Below are 17,621 nucleotides of genomic sequence, written 5' to 3'. Positions count from 1 at the left end.
TGTGATGCAGCGTCAAGGGTATCCGCAGCCACGGTCTCCGAGCTGATAGTCCGTGCTGCTGCAAACGTCGTCGAACTGTTCGTGCAGATGGTTGTTGTCTTGCAAATGTCCCCATCTGTTGACTCAGGGATCGAGACGTGACTGCACGATCCGTTACAGCCGTGCGGATAAGATGGCTGTCATCTCGACTGCTAGTGATACGAGGCCGTTGGGATCCAGCACGGCGTTCCGTATTACCCTCTGCTAACAGTCATTGGATCTCGACGAAAGCGAGCAGCAATGTCGCGATACGATAAACTGCAATGTGATAGGCTACAATCCGACCTTTATCAAAGTTGGAAACGTGATGGTACGCATTTCTCCTCCTTACACGAGGCATCACAACAACGTTTCACCAGGCAACGCCGGTCAACTGCTGTTTGTGTATGAGAAATCGGTTGGAAACTTTCCTCATGTCAGCACGCTGTAGGTGTCGCCACTGGCGCCAACATTGTGTGAATGCTCTGAAAAGCTAATCATTTGCATATCACTGCGTCTTCTTCCTGTCGGTTAAATTTCGCGTCTGTAGCACGTCATCTTCGTGGTGTAGCAATTTTAATGGCCAGTAGCGTATTTCCGCTGGATGGACAACTAGCTTAAATGTTCACTAATTTTCCCTTTTTTTTAAAGTCTGCCTCCGTAGTCTAGCGGTAGCGTTTCCTTCTACCACGCATGGGGCCCGGGTTCAATTCCCGGCAGGGGCCTGGGTGTTATATGTCCATAATCATTGACCCGCAGGTCGCCAAAGCAGCATCAACTAAAAAGGATGCAGCGGCCGAACTTCCACGCATGGGGCCTCCCGGCCAACAGTGCCATACGATAATTTCCATTTTTCCTTTTTTAAGTCGGTCTTCTTTCTATATATGGAAATTAAAATGTTTCTGTCAAGATGCAGGGACAGTTTTCCTCATGCACTTACATGACACATAAGAGCATAGAGCCAACCTTTCACTTTCATTGCTCCCACTTCGACACAACTGATGTGATTTTGTCACCGGCAAGTCGTTTGCACAATCTGGGCCGCTACTCCCGTCGTCGGCGTGCGTTCTGCGTTTGTGTGTGTGCGTGTGTATGTGGACAGGCTGGCTGCAGTGAGCCGCGCCCAGGACCCCACGAGGACACATCAGCCAGCTCACACTGTGCCTCTCTCTCTCTCTGTGTGTGTGCAGCCCACCAGCCGCCACACAGATGAGGCCTGCCACCACCACCACCACCACTGCCACCACCGCCGCCCCCGCCGCCGACATCTCTGCCAGCGCACCTCGCCAGACACCTGCTGCTGCACGGCCCACGACTCCTCAACCTGATGAGGCCACTGTCTCTCGCATGCGGTGAGTTGTCATCACACACACACACACACACACACACACACACACACCATTATGTGGTAGATAAGATATAAATACCAAAAAGTCAACTGTAAATGCTCAGTCTAGATTTAATTACGGTCAGCAAAGTCAACTGGGAATATAATCAGAACATAGATGAATAACAGGCTGGTATCCACAGGATTAGGTTGTAGTATCATGAAGAAAATTGAAATGAGTGTATGGCATTGTTGGCCGTGACGCCCCATTGTGGGGAAGTTCCGCCACCGAGTGCAAGTCTTACTCCAGTCGATGCCACATTGGGCGACTTGCGTGCCAGTGGTGAGGATGAAACGATGGTGAGGACAACACAACACCCAGTCCTCGAGTGGAGAAAAACTCCAATCCAGCTGGGAGCCGAACCTGGACCCACTTGCATGGGAGGCAAGCGCATTACCACCCAGCTAAGAAGGCGGACTGTAGTATCATGAGAGAGTGGTTAATTAAGAATAGGTTGGTAGAGAAAATAGTGTGTTACTGTCAACACTTCAGTGATTCATTCTCATCAGAATCAGCAAACCAATGTCTGTAATAATTCAGGCATGTACACTAGCATCATACAAAGAAAATCTACTATAAGAGGTAGGGTGGTATGCACTGAGTATGTAACACTTTAGGTAAAGATTGATAAACATCTAATACTGCCGATGTACTGGAATGGTCTAGCAGAGGTCAGATAAACACATGTTTATAAGACCATTAGCGGTGGTTGGCATGAATGAGAGAGGACAAAAAAACCTAATTATTTGTCATAAAACTTCTGCTGGTAACAAGAAATATGCTAATAAAGCACCAAACAGTAGCAAATGTCTTTGGAGCCCAGCGGGCCGGAGTGGCCGTGCGGTTCTAGGCGCTACAGTCTGGAACCGAGCGACCGCTATGGTCGCAGGTTCGAATCCTGCCTCGGGCATGGATGTGTGTGATGTCCTTAGTTAGGTTTAATTAGTTCTAAGTTCTAGGCGACTGATGACCTCACAAGTTAAGCCGCATAGTGCTCAGAGCCATTTGATCCATTTTTCTTCAGAGCCTCAGCTTGCCAGGTTCTGGATCACCTTGTCACCCCACCGTAGTTTGGTGTAACAGCCACTCTCAGTAATAAAACATGCATAGTAGAGACTCTGCCTGCTGCACATGATATTTCTGCCTCTTTGAGCACCAGATTTAGAGTGCCATGAGCACCCAAAGTTCACTATCATTTCTGGTATGCATTTCGATCTGTCTTGGCCTACAGTTTTTACCTTCTACAGCTATTTCCATTACCACTGCAGTTAATCCCTGTTGCCTTCACATTTAACCTATTACTCTGACCCTTGTAGTGTCATGGTTTTCCATGTATCGCTATCCTCACCTACTCTGCAGAGATATTCTAGAGTTCCTATGTTATGTATTCACCTAACTTCAACATCCTTCTATAGCACCACATTTAGAATGCTCCGATTCCCTTCTTGTTTTTCCCATAATCCACAAATCATTTTCCTGCAGTACTGAGCTCCAAACATACATTCAGATATAACACAAATTAAGGCATATCTTTGGTATTAGTAACTTTGTTTTATGAGGAATCTCCTGTTTTTCCATGCTACATTACTCCTTACAACAACCACACTTCGTCCCTCAGGGTAGCAGTTTGTCCTTAATTCTGATGTAAACTTTGCCACCAATGTTATTTTTACCACCCCCTAGCACTTTCGTCTTTCTTCTGTTCATTAATCCTAATTTGGTCATTCGACTGTTTACTATATTCATTTCTCACTTTCAGTCGGCATAGCAATATCACCAGTGAATTTTATCATTGAAATCCTCTTCAACCTCAGTTTTAATTATATTTCTAGAAGTTTCTTCAATTCCACCAACGATTCTTCAGTGTTCAGTCTGAACATTTTTGGAGGCTACCTGCAACCCTGTCTTTCACTATCTTTAATCAGAGTACCAATCCTTGTTGATTATTGTACATATTGTATGTTACCTTCTGATCCCTATGTCTTACACCTTTTTTTTTTTTTTAAGAAAAAGGTCTTACATTTTCACAATTTCTCCTCATCAAATATCATTTAAAGATCTACAAATTCAATAAAGATCTCTTGATTTTTCTTACACACCCCTTCTACTATCAAGTCAAAGGTCAGATCGGCCTCTGTGGATCCTTTACTCCAACTTTAGTATCCTCAAACAGATCGTCAGCTTTGTATTCCATTCTTTTGCATGTTGTTATTATTCTTGTCAGTAGTTTGAATTTATGAGCTGTTTAGGTCATTGTCTGAAAGCTATCGCAGTTACTGACCCTTGGTCGCTTCTGTAGTGTCTAAATGGTCTTTTTCTGGCAGTCTGCTGTTAAGACTCCTGTCTCATGAATCACACAGATACGTGAATACTCATTTGATTGCCATCTTCCCCAACGATCATGTAAGTTCTGAAGGAATGGTAACTAACCATTCCGCCTTGTTTGTGTGTAACTTTTCCTGAGCTTTAAATTCTAATTGTCAGTCCCCCACATTTTCCAATTCGGCTTTCATCTCTTCTTCCATCAAGTCATGTGATAGTTCCTCCCATGAACTGTTTTCTGCCATCTGCTCTTTCCTGCACGTTTAACAGTGAAATTCCTTTCGAACTCTTGTTGACTGCTGTGCATTTAATTTCACTGAAGATTGTTCCGAATTTTCTATGTGTTGAATAGGTCCTTGCTACGTTCATTTCTTCTAATTCTTCCTGTAGTCATTCTGCTTGTACTTTCCTCAAATTTCCGATTGATTTCATTCCTTAGTAAACTGTAATGATGTATTTCTTTTCGTCAAACAGTTTAAATATCTCTTGTGTTTGCCAAGGATTCTTCAGATTTCCTCTCCTTGTACCTAGATTTGTCTGTCAAACTTTGATTATTGGCCTTTCCAGAGTCGCCAACCACTGTTCACCTGAACTTCCAGCTAGGCATTCATTATCACATTATCTAGAGCCTCATAGAAGTTAAAATTCCCATTCCATTCCTCAGTACTTCCGTATTCCATTTATTTACACATTGATTTCCTCGTGACAATTCTCTAAAAATTAACTTCATTGATCATCATAACTGAATTGTGCTTTTACTATACGTTTGTTCCTGGGTACACCTTACAATTCAATACCTGACTTTGGAATGTGTGTCTGGTTGTGATGTACTCCAGCTGGAAACCTCTTTACCAACTATACCTCCGCCTCCATCCCTAAGAGCCGAAAATGCTGAGACACAGATGCAGCCATACAAATGTCACAGAATACTACAGGGCGTAGTCCTTCAGTGAGTCCGCCATCCAGAAACTGTGCTGGAATGCTGCAGGAGGCGTCCTCCACAGGGAGCACTTATAACGGTAACACTGGCCACCTTAAACACCAGTTGATGCTAACTTTAATCCTGTGCGAGGAATTTTTTTTAAAGTTATGGCCTTGAGATAATAGAAAGGGAACAGAACAATCAGATGGGGATTCGTTTCCCTAAACACTTCAACAGAGTATAAACAACAGTAAACTGGTGGGTCAGGAAAAGACATTCTGCCAGCACAAAAGCAAGTTGTAATATTAGGTATTAATATCAGTCATCAGCATAATTAGGCATTCTTGTGTCAAACAATATAATAAATCAGAACACAGTGTTATGGCTAACCTAAACTTCCTTGACACACACACACTAAATTCTTTTATATGAACACACTACAACACCGTAACCTAACTTTGCAGATAAAAGTAGTACTGACTTGGAAGACAGACAAACAAATGGCCAATGAGATAGCAACAGTCTTCAACACACATGATGCTAATAGCAATACTAAACAGGTCAGAGCATGAAATGATTCTGATTTAAATCAGTGGGTCTATTAATGATTGTACTCTATAAAATAATTACTTAGTACAGGGTCTCTATGCCTGTGCATTAACCAAATTGCTTTAGAATAGCTAAAACAGGAAATCTTTCTGACACTCAGTATGAAGCAATTAATCAGAATGCAAATCTAACTACACTGAAGGAGTCTTTGCTTTTCTTCATTAACTACCCTAGCACACGATGGTCGTTACACTTTCATGGTTTCAAGAACCATGCTCATTAACAGAACTACCCAAGTGTGTGTGGGAAATGGTAGGTATTGTCATCAACAATTATTAACTGAAGCACAACAAACTGTAACTCTTTAAATAACAAATGTGCTTTGGTAAACAGTCTTTTAATCTACTCAAAGTATATTTGGCTGTGCAAATGCCAACACAACATTAAATTCAAGTTCAAACAGTTTCTCATGAAATGAAGAGCGGTAAAACTTTGTAATTCTGATCAAACTGCATAAGTGCAACAATTAATCTTTTTCACCTCAAATCAATATTGTTCTTTTAAATAGTAACTCTACTACTGTGGGCAGCTTTTCAAGTAAAGCAAATTATTTAAGAAAATAACTGCAGATCAATTTCAAAATGAACTGGAAGTGGAATATTTCTGAAACTATAAAACTGAACTTTAAACACTATAACTTCACACGTTAGAAAGCAATCACAATTATTTTTACAACGGCTGAATAAGTCTTTCCTTAATACGTTAGTCTACTCGGAATTAAATTCATTAGGATGGGGTTCCTGTGCAGGTTTGAGATTTGGGATAATCACGGGTGTAAGACAGTTTTAAGCAACACCATGATTATTATTAAAATCAAGAAAAGTTCACAAATGCCTGGGTCATTTACAGAGTGCGAAATATAAAAAAATTTGAAGGAAGCTGGCGACACTGGTGGCGTGATTTACAGTGGCTGTTAACATGGCGGCGATGCAGTCACGGCTGTACTGTTGGCCTCGCCCTACTGCAGACCTCATTGGAATCGGAATTATATTTTTAAAGGGCCAAAAACAATGCCATGATAACAATGTCACCAAATTCATCACCCAAGGCCCATAAATACTGCTCTCAGGCTCCTCTGCTTCAAAACTCCGAGAACACGAGCCACGATGTTCCGCTACTGCTAGCGAGGTGTTAACCTCAGTACTGCTCAGCCCAGACTCCATACCCGTCACAAAGGACGAGTCGTCACTTGCGTACCAACCACACCTTTTTCAGTCCGCCAGGCTACTTCCATAGCTGCAGGGCTTCCCCCGTATCTCTGACATTCAACACTACATTCCCTAACTGTGGACCAAGTCATTTACAGTACATTATATAACAATCATTCCAGTAGCTATTTAAATCAACAAGCGCGGTTTAAAGAATATTGTTCAGAAGGTTCACATAACTGAAATATGTATACATAGTCAAAGACTTTCCATGATTGATACAACAGTCTCCATAAGCATCATTACAAATTGACATAGAAATATCGATAGAAAGTAGGTCAAAAATGGATGTTACATATGCCCCATGGTTCACTGAAGTTTGCTGTTAGGTTAACATCAATAACACCTTAATGGTGTTGAACAGTCAGAGAAATAACCAATTCTACCAGAGTTGGGTTTGAAAAGAATACGTTAAAAAACATGTTAAAACACTATACACTCGATACACATAATTACCAAAACAAGACATAAGCATCATTATTCAGTTATGTACACCTATCATAACTGGATCTCATTTTGAGAAACAGTTAAGTTGAGTAGTAAGTAAAATTTTTCTGTATTGCCAAGGTTATTGAGAGTAGCATGTTATAAGCATTCAAAAAATGTAGGTACTCTTATACAAGTATACCCCTACAAATATCACAAGCAATTTGACATTGTACGTGCAACACATCCTATAGCATAAGTTTGAAGTTACGAAACAGGAATCTACAAATGCTGCTTCTAATAATAGCAGTCCATTCTTTGATATTTACATAAACAAACAAAAATATTTAAACTGAACCTAGTATTCTTTCTCACTGCCCTTATCTGAAACACAGTCCCTCTTTGAAAACCATAGCAAACACATACAATACTAACAGAGGTGATAATCGAATAATTTTCCTACCTGACATAGCATCTCGCAGTCTGACAACATTTGACACATCACGTATCTCATCAATCGATTGACTGCCCATTTTTAGTTTTGGAAGTCTTCAGACACGTTTTCTTGCCCCACTTTGGCAAGTGTTTTATGCCGCCCACTCTGTATTTTAGGCAATCCACATTTCTTTTCAATTCGGCAACATTTGCCTTTAGCCACTTCAACATAGGGTTTCACATTTTATAACAGCTTTAAGAATGTGTAACTTACAAGAAAGTATCAGCAATTTTAGATAGGTACCATCATTTATATAAAGATATAAATTGCAGTTAAGTACAGTACAATATCTTCATTAGACAGATGTACGAGGGTCATCCACAAAGTAAGATACGTTTCTATTTCTATCCGCGGCAGCGCTACGATCGCAGTTCCGAGCATGCACGGCAGTTACTCTGACTCAAGGAGAAGACGTGTACACCATTTGCAGATCGCTGCTGCCGACGTGTGCTTTGTAATGCTTCCTTATATTGTCAGCCGTAATTGAAAACGGGGCCGTATGTGAAAACAGATCTATGATTCGTTTTCTAAATGTAAAGAAAGTTAAACCAAAGGAAATTCGTCGGTAAATCTGCAAGGTTTAGGGACAAAATGCTAGGAGTGATTCAGTGGTTAGATGGGTGAGACGAATAAAAAAAAAAAAAAATGGATGAGCAGTGTACTTCAGGCTTTGATACGCTACAATGAAGAAGGCGATGGTTTTCTTTCTCGGAAAGTCACCGGGGATGAAACTTGGGTATCGTATGACGCCCCTACGATAAAACGGCAATCAATGGAATGGAGGCACACTTCATCCCCAATGAAGGTTAAGCCTAAGCAAATCTTGACACCTTGAAAAGTCATGTGCACAGTTTAATGGGACAGAAAAGCCATTTATGTGATTGATTTCTTACCACAAGGCTAAACAATCAATGCACATGGTTACTGCGAGACCATTAAGAAATTGCGCCGCACAATACAGAACAAGCACCGAGGATTACTCTGAAAAGGTGTTGTTTTTTTCCATGACAATGCCTCGCCTCACACGGCGAATGTGACCAAACTACGCTTACGGGAATTTCACTGGGACGCGCTTGCTCATCCTCCGTACAGCGAGGACCTCGCTCCTGGCGACTTCCATCTCTTCTGACACCTCAAATCTGTCCTTGGTGGTCAACACTTCAACGATGGTGACGAGCTGAAAGAACATGTTACCATATGGTTAAATACAAAGGCGGCAACCTTCTTTGAAGAAGGCATACAAAAACTTGTGTCATGCTATGACAAGTGCCTACAAAATTTCAGAAGCTATGTAGCAAAGTAGTTCAACAGTTGTAGCTTTTGTACAATAAATATTTTTTCTGTATTTGTACACATCTGTTTTATATAACCAAACAGAACTTACTTTGTGGACATACCTTGTATTTCCTTTACAGCATAATACACATTTTAATTTCTGTATCATTTCTGAATATACTTCATTTACTCATTCCTAGGGACATACGGTTTGAGATCCACTATATTATGGACACCAAGGGGCTTCTTGGACTTGGGATAGATTAAATAGAAGGCATTGTTGTAAGGTATGTCTTGTATTATGAATCGCGTGTTATATATATTTTTAATATCATTCTTAAGTTCACTTGATTTTTCATGGATCTTCAGAAGAACATAGCCTCCAATTATGAACGTCGCAAACTTCAGGCTCCTACTGTGCCTATTAGATCTCGTTTCTGCTTTGTTTCTTCTTTTATCAATTATTTCTTCTGCACTAATGTACATGGTGGGAACTAGTTTTTTTCTCAATTAAACATTTGTTCTTATTATTGAGCATGATTTCCTCAGGTGTGAACGCAGTAGATTCACGAGCCAAGATATTCATTACACACTCAAATTCAGATACAAATCTGCCCCGTTGTCGATGGAATAGGTCCTACATAACCTTCCTATTTCCCTCACATACCGTTCAACAGTGTTGCTTGCTGGATGTCAGGCTGAAATATATTTAATTTCTGCACCATTTCGCTCCATGCCATCTTTCAAGATTTTGTAATTGAATTGGGTGCCATTATCGGACAGTACTGCTTTGGGTTTTCCAAATACTCAATCATCCTATAGAACACTGACTTTGCTGTCACCTACAGTTTTGAAAATGTAGAAAATACTTCCAAAATCACTAAATTATATTTGCAATTACGAGAAGTTTTGGGGAAGGGGCGCCATACAGATCCACGGATGATAAATCCATGGCATCTTCAGGTAACGTGTTCTGCATTGGGCCTTGGTTGGTTACCTTAGCTCTCTTGCAGATGTCAGAAGACTTAATATGTTCAGTGACCTTTCTACGCGCACTATTGGCAATCACTATAACACTAGCCAGTTTATCTGGACACCCCTTTGTCTCAATGCTAGGTGAAAGTAATCTGACATTGGTATCAAATTTGATAGGCCAACACACCCTCCATTCTTCAGAAACGAAGTCTTTCCTCCTACACAAGATATTTTTAAAAACTTCTCAATCTGGGGATATTATATATTATCAAAATTTACTTTCACAGATTTCAACTTGGATCCTCATTTTATTGGTATATCATTTTTTTGTAAATCGTTCAATTTTATTTTTGCCTGAAACTTCCTTCATGTGATTAATGTGGAAAGATTCATCTTCATTGGATTCCTTGAGTACCTCATACATACCATTGGGACAATGCATTGCCACATAAGTTTCTGTTCCCTTTACATAGCAGACTTCGCAATTAAATTTTTACAGGTATAAAACTCATCGAGTTAGCATGCCATTTAGAAGGCAAGATTCTTCAAAATGTTGGACTCTTGTGGTCAGTGTGCATGATGATCTTATAACCCCACAAATAATTTCTAAATTTCTTTAGGCCCCGTACTATGACCAACTCCTCCTTCTGTGTATGGTATACTTCCTTTCGTATCCCGTCAACATCCCACTGGCAAAAGCTATAGCTCTGTTCTGAATTTTCTGAACCATTTACCGCTTGGAAAATTTCAATACCAATCCCATAGCTGCTACTGTCGGTATTCATATGGAAAGTCTCTGACAGTATTGGCTGATGTAAAACATTTATTATGTGAAAGTTCATTCTTCAGAGATTCGAAATCCAGCTGACACTCATCTGTCCAAACAAACGCACTATTCCTTTTTAAGAGGTTGTTCAAGTATGGGTTATTGAAGCCTTGTCCCTTAACAATTTTTTTGTAAAATCCACAGAAACCTGGAAAGGCTTTCAACTGTTTGCTATTTTTTTCTTTTTTGCGAAAATAACGCAACGACTCGGTGACAGGTATGGGTGAGGCGTGGCCAGACCTCGGAATCGTCAAAAAATTAAATGAAAGAAAAGGGGTTAAGGGCGTAGTGGGTTCGAATACCGCAACTTGCATGAATTTTAATTCGTGATAATAGTTGTTAGTTAAAAAAAGTTGAAATGATTCTTGCTACGAATGCCGAAGGTCTGGGTTTGTTTCTCACATCCGGCAATCATTTTTAACAAGCATAAGTAGCACCTCTCCCACCTCTGGTAGCCTGGAGGAGAGTCGGTACAGGCTGGGCCCTGGCAGAGGAGGAAGTCATGCCAGGTCGAAACTCTCACCAGTCACCTTTCTTAAGCGATATATTTTTAAATCAATGAGCCAATCACCGTGCAAGGCCACAGGGCGCTTACTGTATTCGAGCCTGAGATGTGGAAAACATTGGCGCTGGACTGGGATTCGAACTCACCTCTCCCTTTTCGCGACGTTCGATGCCTTTCAGATGATACATTTCCTCCGCCTCATTGTTTCCACTTGTCTGAAAAGTCATAAAGACCTTCACAAAAGACACAGGTCTGGGTTGGAATGCTGGTATGTCATTTTGAGTTGTACCATGCGCACACCAAACTACATGTGACAAGTTATTATGATTTTTAACGCCTGTCTGCGCTTTGTCAACAATAATAGTGGGTTCTAGTTTTGACTCCCAAGTCAGACAGGCAGCTTTTCGTTCTCTTATGTCAGTTTCAAACATGCCACTCCTAGCAACTGGTGAAAGAGAATAGTACAGTCAATGTGTCTTTGTATGTACTCAACAACTATGTGTCTAGGGTTCGATTCCTAGTGAACAGAAAACATTCATCATGATATTTACAATTCATACATGTGCACATTTCGCTGCTCATGGAGTAAACCAATATATAACGTCTACGAGTGACTATAACCCGTTATTCATAAGAATAAACCTGATGTAAACATTGCACTATATATTCTTCGGCATTTTCTGGAACCTCATTGGATTTCTTTTCACGTGGAACTGCAGCCAAGCTGTCTGAAGTACTGTCAGGTACGGTAATAAGGGTATGTTTTGTGTGGTGCGTTACGCGCACATGGACTGTGCGACAATACGCGACAACAGCTTTACCGGTGCCTTTACCTTGGACAGCACTGGCCGGTCAGCTGGTGCAGCTAGCCTGGTGTGGCGTGCCCAGCTCCAGTTCACACGTAACAAGAGACGAGCAGAGGAGCAATACAGCTTCGAATGTCATTTAATAATTAAGCAGAATGAAATAATACACTGCAAATCTTCCTCAATACGCTCCTTAGACGACTAGACGCAAACCGCAACACGTTATCGTTTTTAGCTAATGTTTTATAGTAATTATAAACAAGAATGATGCAAAAAATGAAATGATCGTATGGCATTGTTGGCCGGGAGGCCCCATGCGGGGCAGTTCCGCCGCCGTAAGTTCTTTTTAGTTGACGCCACTTCGGCGACTTGCTTTCGTCAATGATGATGGACACACAACACGCAGTTATCTCGAGGCACAGAAAATCCCTGACTCGGCCGTGAATCGAACCCGGGACCCCGTGCGCGGGGAGCGAGAACGCTGTCTCAAGACCACGAGCGGCGGACAGCAAGAATGATGAAATTTCCTGGCTGAGCCACATGGTATTTTTTTTGTATAATCTGTGTGTAACGTGAGAGAAGAGTGAAGCATTTCACTGTACAGGTAAATATTGAAGCTACTGAAGTATTTCTTATAGTCAGTCGTCTGGTAATCTCTTAGCTCCTTCCTTACCCGAATCCGAGAAAAACATTCAGTTCACCTGCTGCTAGAATCCACGAAGCCAACCAGGCAGAGCATTTTCTCTTATTCTTTTATGATGAACCCTTTCTACAAGGCGCCAGCGTACGACAGTGACGTGAAAAAGCTGAGTGCCCTAGTTCCGGTACGTCTGACAGCTTAACAGTCTTGTTACTTCTCGGGCCAAATCCCGCTGTTGACTCCAGCTCAGTTCTGTTGGGTTCATATTACGTGTTTGTACGATACTAGTCTACCTCTGTGGCATAAAACGATGGACATAGTCCAAATAAAGAGGATTTGGTTTCTCATTTTTGCATTAAAAATTAAACTATTATATTTTTTAATTTAAACAACTTTTATGAACAGTATTTCATAAAACATAGATAATTAAGAATTTGTATTTGACATGGGAACTGGAATTTCTCGTCCAGTATGTAATTAGAAACAAGAAGACATGCATTATTCTTAAAAAATGATGAGTAGTTCTATAATTGCGAGATGTAGGTATTTCAAATTGAACGAGGAAAAAAAAATGATACTGGGGAGATTTAAACAAACGCACGAATAACCGCGTGTGGTTTGCATTTAGTTACGCTACCGACTAGCCGACACTTTTTTTTGTGTTACTGTTGGGTAGAATGTGAAGCGAATTATGTCAGATTTTCTATCTGACTCGTAACTTTAGACGAGGGCCGAAATGTAGTTAAAAAAAAAAAAAGTCGATACACTCGGACGCGAACACGCGACTGTAAGTTTAGAATGTATGACGATTACCTCTTTTTTTTACATTTACCACTTTGTTTCTTTTTTCTTTCCGACCGGGGCTCGAACGCAGGATGTCATCTGGCTAAAAATGGCTCTGAGCACTATGGGACTTAACATCTATGGTCATGAGTCCCCTAGAACTTAGAACTACTTAAACCTAACTAACCTAAGGACATCACACAACACCCAGTCATCACGAGGCAGAGAAAATCCCTTACCCCGCCGTGAATCGAACCCGGGAACCCGGGCGCAGGATGTCATACTTAGATGGCAGACACATTTTTTTATTTTTTTTATTTTTTAATATTGCTCGCTCACCCCACAGTACAATACCGCGACCAATTTTAATTTTTCTTTTTTTTCCCAGACACAGGAAAAACACCGAAATTATACACTCAAATGGCAGTGTATTCCTTCTAAAAACGAAAATAGTCACTCCTTTTTTTCCAAAGTACTTACTGAAGGCAATCAATTAAAATTAAAGAATTCACGTCACTTTGACAGTCCGGATACCATTATAACACTGGAAGCGACGTTGTGCTGACCGGCGTTCCCATCGGACGTGCCGTATGGCTCCAAACGGAAGCAACGCTGTTTTAAGAAATGAATCGTCCACTTCAGGAAATAAATTCTAACCGGAGTGTACTCGAGTGCCACATTTTCAAGGAGGACTTGACTAACGGAACCATCGCGATGTGTAAACAACACTTTAGAACCAGCCCGGGAGAGAAGTCTTTCTGCTTGAACGGGATCATAAAACTTCACAAAGAATGCATACAAATCAGAATCGAAGTAAGCAGTATCTACCTGATCAGGTGTACCACGGATAACATCAGCCAACCAATCCTGAATTTCTAAGGAGCCAGGTTGAACACGACGCGTCAAAACTGAAACGAACAGTGGCTCGACGAGGAACAGATTTTGGTGACTCGACGGACACCATGGCGCGGGCAGAAAACACCGCCGCTGAGAGCAAAACGACGACAAACTCCGCTACGCCAACTACGATGTGACTCCGGCCGATACACCAACAAGACTGAGCTGAGCGGCTTCGACACAAGCGGCGCTGCGGCACGGGCGGCAGTTACTTGTAAACAACTGCGTTATGTACAACTCTGGAAAAACCTCAAAGCCGATTATCTCTGTAAATTTATGAAAAAACATTAGGAACAGCCTATTTCTCGGCACTTTTTAACCGTGATTCATGCGCATTTTTCACCACGGAACAGAGCAGCCTCAGCCAGTTTCATACTGCGCATTAACAGCACGACAATCAGAGCACAACGCTGCAGAGGCTGTGACTGTACACGATTTTTGAAGTAACAACTATGTGGCTAAAGCGTGACTAACAAAAACTTTGATGGCTCTTAATGCATTTGAATATCTTAAAGTTTCATTTAACGTAAGTTAGTAATAAGATACCTAATACATAAGTAGGTCCTACTTCCAAAAGTGTTAACAACACCAGTGTACGTGTGCTACGGCTTCTGACCAGTCATCGCGTTTGCATTTGTTTACACCAGGTTTATTCCTATACTGAACGGGTTATAGATGTCAACGTCGGTAGGTGCTGGGTCGGAATCCCCATAAGACAAGACTTTAGTCTCCTCATTTCAGTTTGTCATCCCACTGCTGCTGAAAAATGATTTCTGACGTTTGACTGTGCTTAGTTAACCATACGATTAAGTGTTGGAATATCCGGTAAACACAAATCTGCGTCAGGTCATTTCAAGTTTGAACGTGCACACTCTTTCTTACTTGTGACTGAAACCATACTTAAAAATATGTCGTCCTTAATTGCTCGATTGAATTCCCAGACAGTAGCGCAGTAAAATAAAAATCGTCGTGTAATTTGAAGGTGGAAGTTGCTTTGAAGGTTCATTTTTGCAATAAATTTCAATTTGCAAGCGTAATGGCTGTGTAATCCCCAATAACATGTTTCTGGTAATTGCATTATCGAAGTATCAATTTGCATCGCACAGAGCAGTTGTCTCTCGTGGCCCCATGCAGTGAACATTCTGTATAGGCAAAGACTGTACCGAAAACAGAGCAGATGAACAATGTCATGTGGACTGATCACAAATCAGGCGAATCACAATTCAGATCGTTCCACAAAGTTTAGGGTATGAAACCACATAAATTCAGCCTCTTCTAATATTTCGGCTGAATACCGTCCAGCCATCTTCAGAGTGAGCCGAGGTGACTGACGCTGCAGTGCTTGGTCCGTCCTTTTAAACCCGAGGACCGAACCACTGCGTAAAAGGACGGAGCAAGTGCGGGAGGGTCAGTCACCTCGGCTCACTCTGGAGATGGCTGGACGGTGTTCAGCCAAAATATTAGGAGAAGAGGCTGAATTTATGCTGCTGGATGCCAGAAACTTCATGGCACAGTCTTTATTTACACCGCGAAAACGCGAAGATGGACAACAAATCAGATTGTACAGATGCTTTTGTGCATGGTAGTACACGTTAAATACATGTGCACATGCTATCAGCCACACAAAATGTGATGTGCGCACACACACTCGCACACAGTTTTTTTTTATGGGGGTGGAGTGGCCACTATGCTGTATGTTACGTCTGAAATGTTTCGAAGGCATGGTTGTCTGTCAGAAAGTTTCAGTATTTGGTGAGGCTGTGTCAAGAAAACTGCCAGTAACTGCAGTGAAAATTTTGTGGCCGCATATCAGGAAAGTGTGTCTTTGAAAACCAAGGTATGGGATTCTTCTTGTGTGTGACCTCTGGCAGTGAAGCTGCAGACAGAGTAGTAGTATTAGCTGCAACAAGCCTGATCTGTATTGGAGGTTAGCGACTGGTTAGCTGTAGCGTCATGATAGAAATGGAGCTGAATTCGAGGGATGAGTGTGACAAAATGTTACAACGTAATTCTTTCAGAGGTTGTGTAATGCTATTTGTAATGGACGATGAGTGAAGAATTTTTTATGAGGGCGGATAGAACAGATAAGCTGTAGCTTATATTGTAGGCTTGTTTCATGACACTTTTGTATTCACAACAGTTGTTTCCTCGTGCGGTTCGATTCACGGTGGGGTCAGGGATTTTCTCTGCCTCGTGATGACTGGGTGTTGTGTGATGTCCTTAGGTTAGTTAGGTTTAAGTAGTTCTAAGTTCTAGGGGACTGATGACCATAGATGTTAAGTCCCATAGTGCTCAGAGCCATTTGAACCATTTTTTTTCCTCGTGCGGCAGTTTTCCTCGTTATGTGGGTGTGTTGTATGTTTGTAACAGAGAGTGGCAGTTTGTGTGTTTTGTGCAGGAGGCTCTCTGCAAAGACGAGAAACATGAGGCTGGTCCATGCGGCTGGGAAGAGGGCAGTGGGGCAGCTGAGGGCGCTGCTCGCCGCTGGGGCAGACGTGGGGGCGAGGGCCGGGCTGGAGGGGCGGACCGCCCTGCACTGGGCAGCGCGCAGGGGAGACGTCGAGGCGGCGAGGCTGCTGCTGGAGGCAGGGGCGGCGGTGGACGCCAGGGAGATCAAGGGCAAGCAGAGGACGCCTCTGCACCTGGCTGCAGAGCAGGGAGGCGCCGCTGTCGCGCGGCTGCTGCTGCGGGCGACCGCCGACCCCAACGCCAGAGATTGCAGAGGGTGGAGGCCTCTGCATGTTGCAGCAGCCTATGGCAAGGCAGAAGTGGCGGCTGCGTTGCTCGACGCGGGGGCCGACAGGGGGGCCACAACTGGTGATGATGGGGAGACAGCACTGGAGATCGCCAGGGAGTCGGGCTACAGGCGGGTGGTGGAGATGCTGTCATGAGGCAGCCAGTACAACGAACTCTGTGCGAGAAAAGAGAACTGAAACAATTTGTAGAAGAGCAGTATTCACAATTTTTTAAATAAAGAAGCAAATAACTCATTCCTATTGTGAGTCGCTAATTTCAGCCCTCCTCAAGTAGCATACAGCACAAAAATACTCTAAGCAACGCTGTAGCAAAACTGAGACAACGCCAGATAACAGCAAAATAATTCAGATAACAACAGACAATCTATCTCTCAAGAAAAATGTCGTGAGTACTCTTCCAGATTAAACTTGGCAAAAGTCAACAGGTCATTGTGAACAAACACAACTGTTCTATGATATCTGATTGCTGAAAAGTATTTCACAGCAGTCTATAAGGTGCTGTATCAGACTATTTTATTTTGCAACATGCACTGTTGTATGAGTTGTATCAACCGAATTTTCCCTTCTGATATCACATTTACTTTACTTCAGCACATTCAGCATACATTGTGTACTACCATACTCCCTGTGTCTAATTACAATGAGATATTAGTAGCAACATTCATCCCACATAACGCGCCTGTCATCAGGAAATATACAGTCGGTCCACATGTAACTAAACACAATTAGAGCACAACCTCACCCCTCACAGTACCCCACAGCTGTTTGT

At 42.1% G+C, this 17,621-nt stretch overlaps 1 protein-coding gene across 1 annotated transcript; it reads left to right on the top strand.

Moving 5' to 3' along the window:
• Positions 1-1,215: 1,215 nt before the first annotated feature.
• Positions 1,216-17,073, top strand: LOC124741119 (ankyrin repeat domain-containing protein 65-like). The gene is made up of 2 exons (XM_047248653.1): positions 1,216-1,370; positions 16,495-17,073. The coding sequence occupies exons 1-2, from the start codon at positions 1,228-1,230 to the stop codon at positions 16,985-16,987; spliced, it is 636 nt and encodes a 211-aa protein (XP_047104609.1). The 5' UTR covers positions 1,216-1,227; the 3' UTR covers positions 16,988-17,073.
• The last annotated feature ends 548 nt before the right edge of the window (positions 17,074-17,621 follow it).

Source organism: Schistocerca piceifrons, unplaced genomic scaffold (genome assembly GCF_021461385.2).
Source record: "Schistocerca piceifrons isolate TAMUIC-IGC-003096 unplaced genomic scaffold, iqSchPice1.1 HiC_scaffold_1870, whole genome shotgun sequence".
NCBI lineage: Eukaryota > Metazoa > Arthropoda > Insecta > Orthoptera > Acrididae > Schistocerca > Schistocerca piceifrons.
This window is presented reverse-complemented; position numbering and strand designations above follow the sequence as displayed.

What these genes read in the sequence shown, in the direction of transcription:
- LOC124741119 (XM_047248653.1), top strand. Translation starts at nt 1,228, where the DNA reads ATGAGGCCTGCCACCACCACCACCACCACTGCCACCACCGCCGCCCCC. An exon ending in GCCACTGTCTCTCGCATGCG is followed by an intron (nt 1,371 to 16,494) that starts GTGAGTTGTCAT and finishes TGTTTTGTGCAG; the next exon opens with GAGGCTCTCTGCAAAGACGA.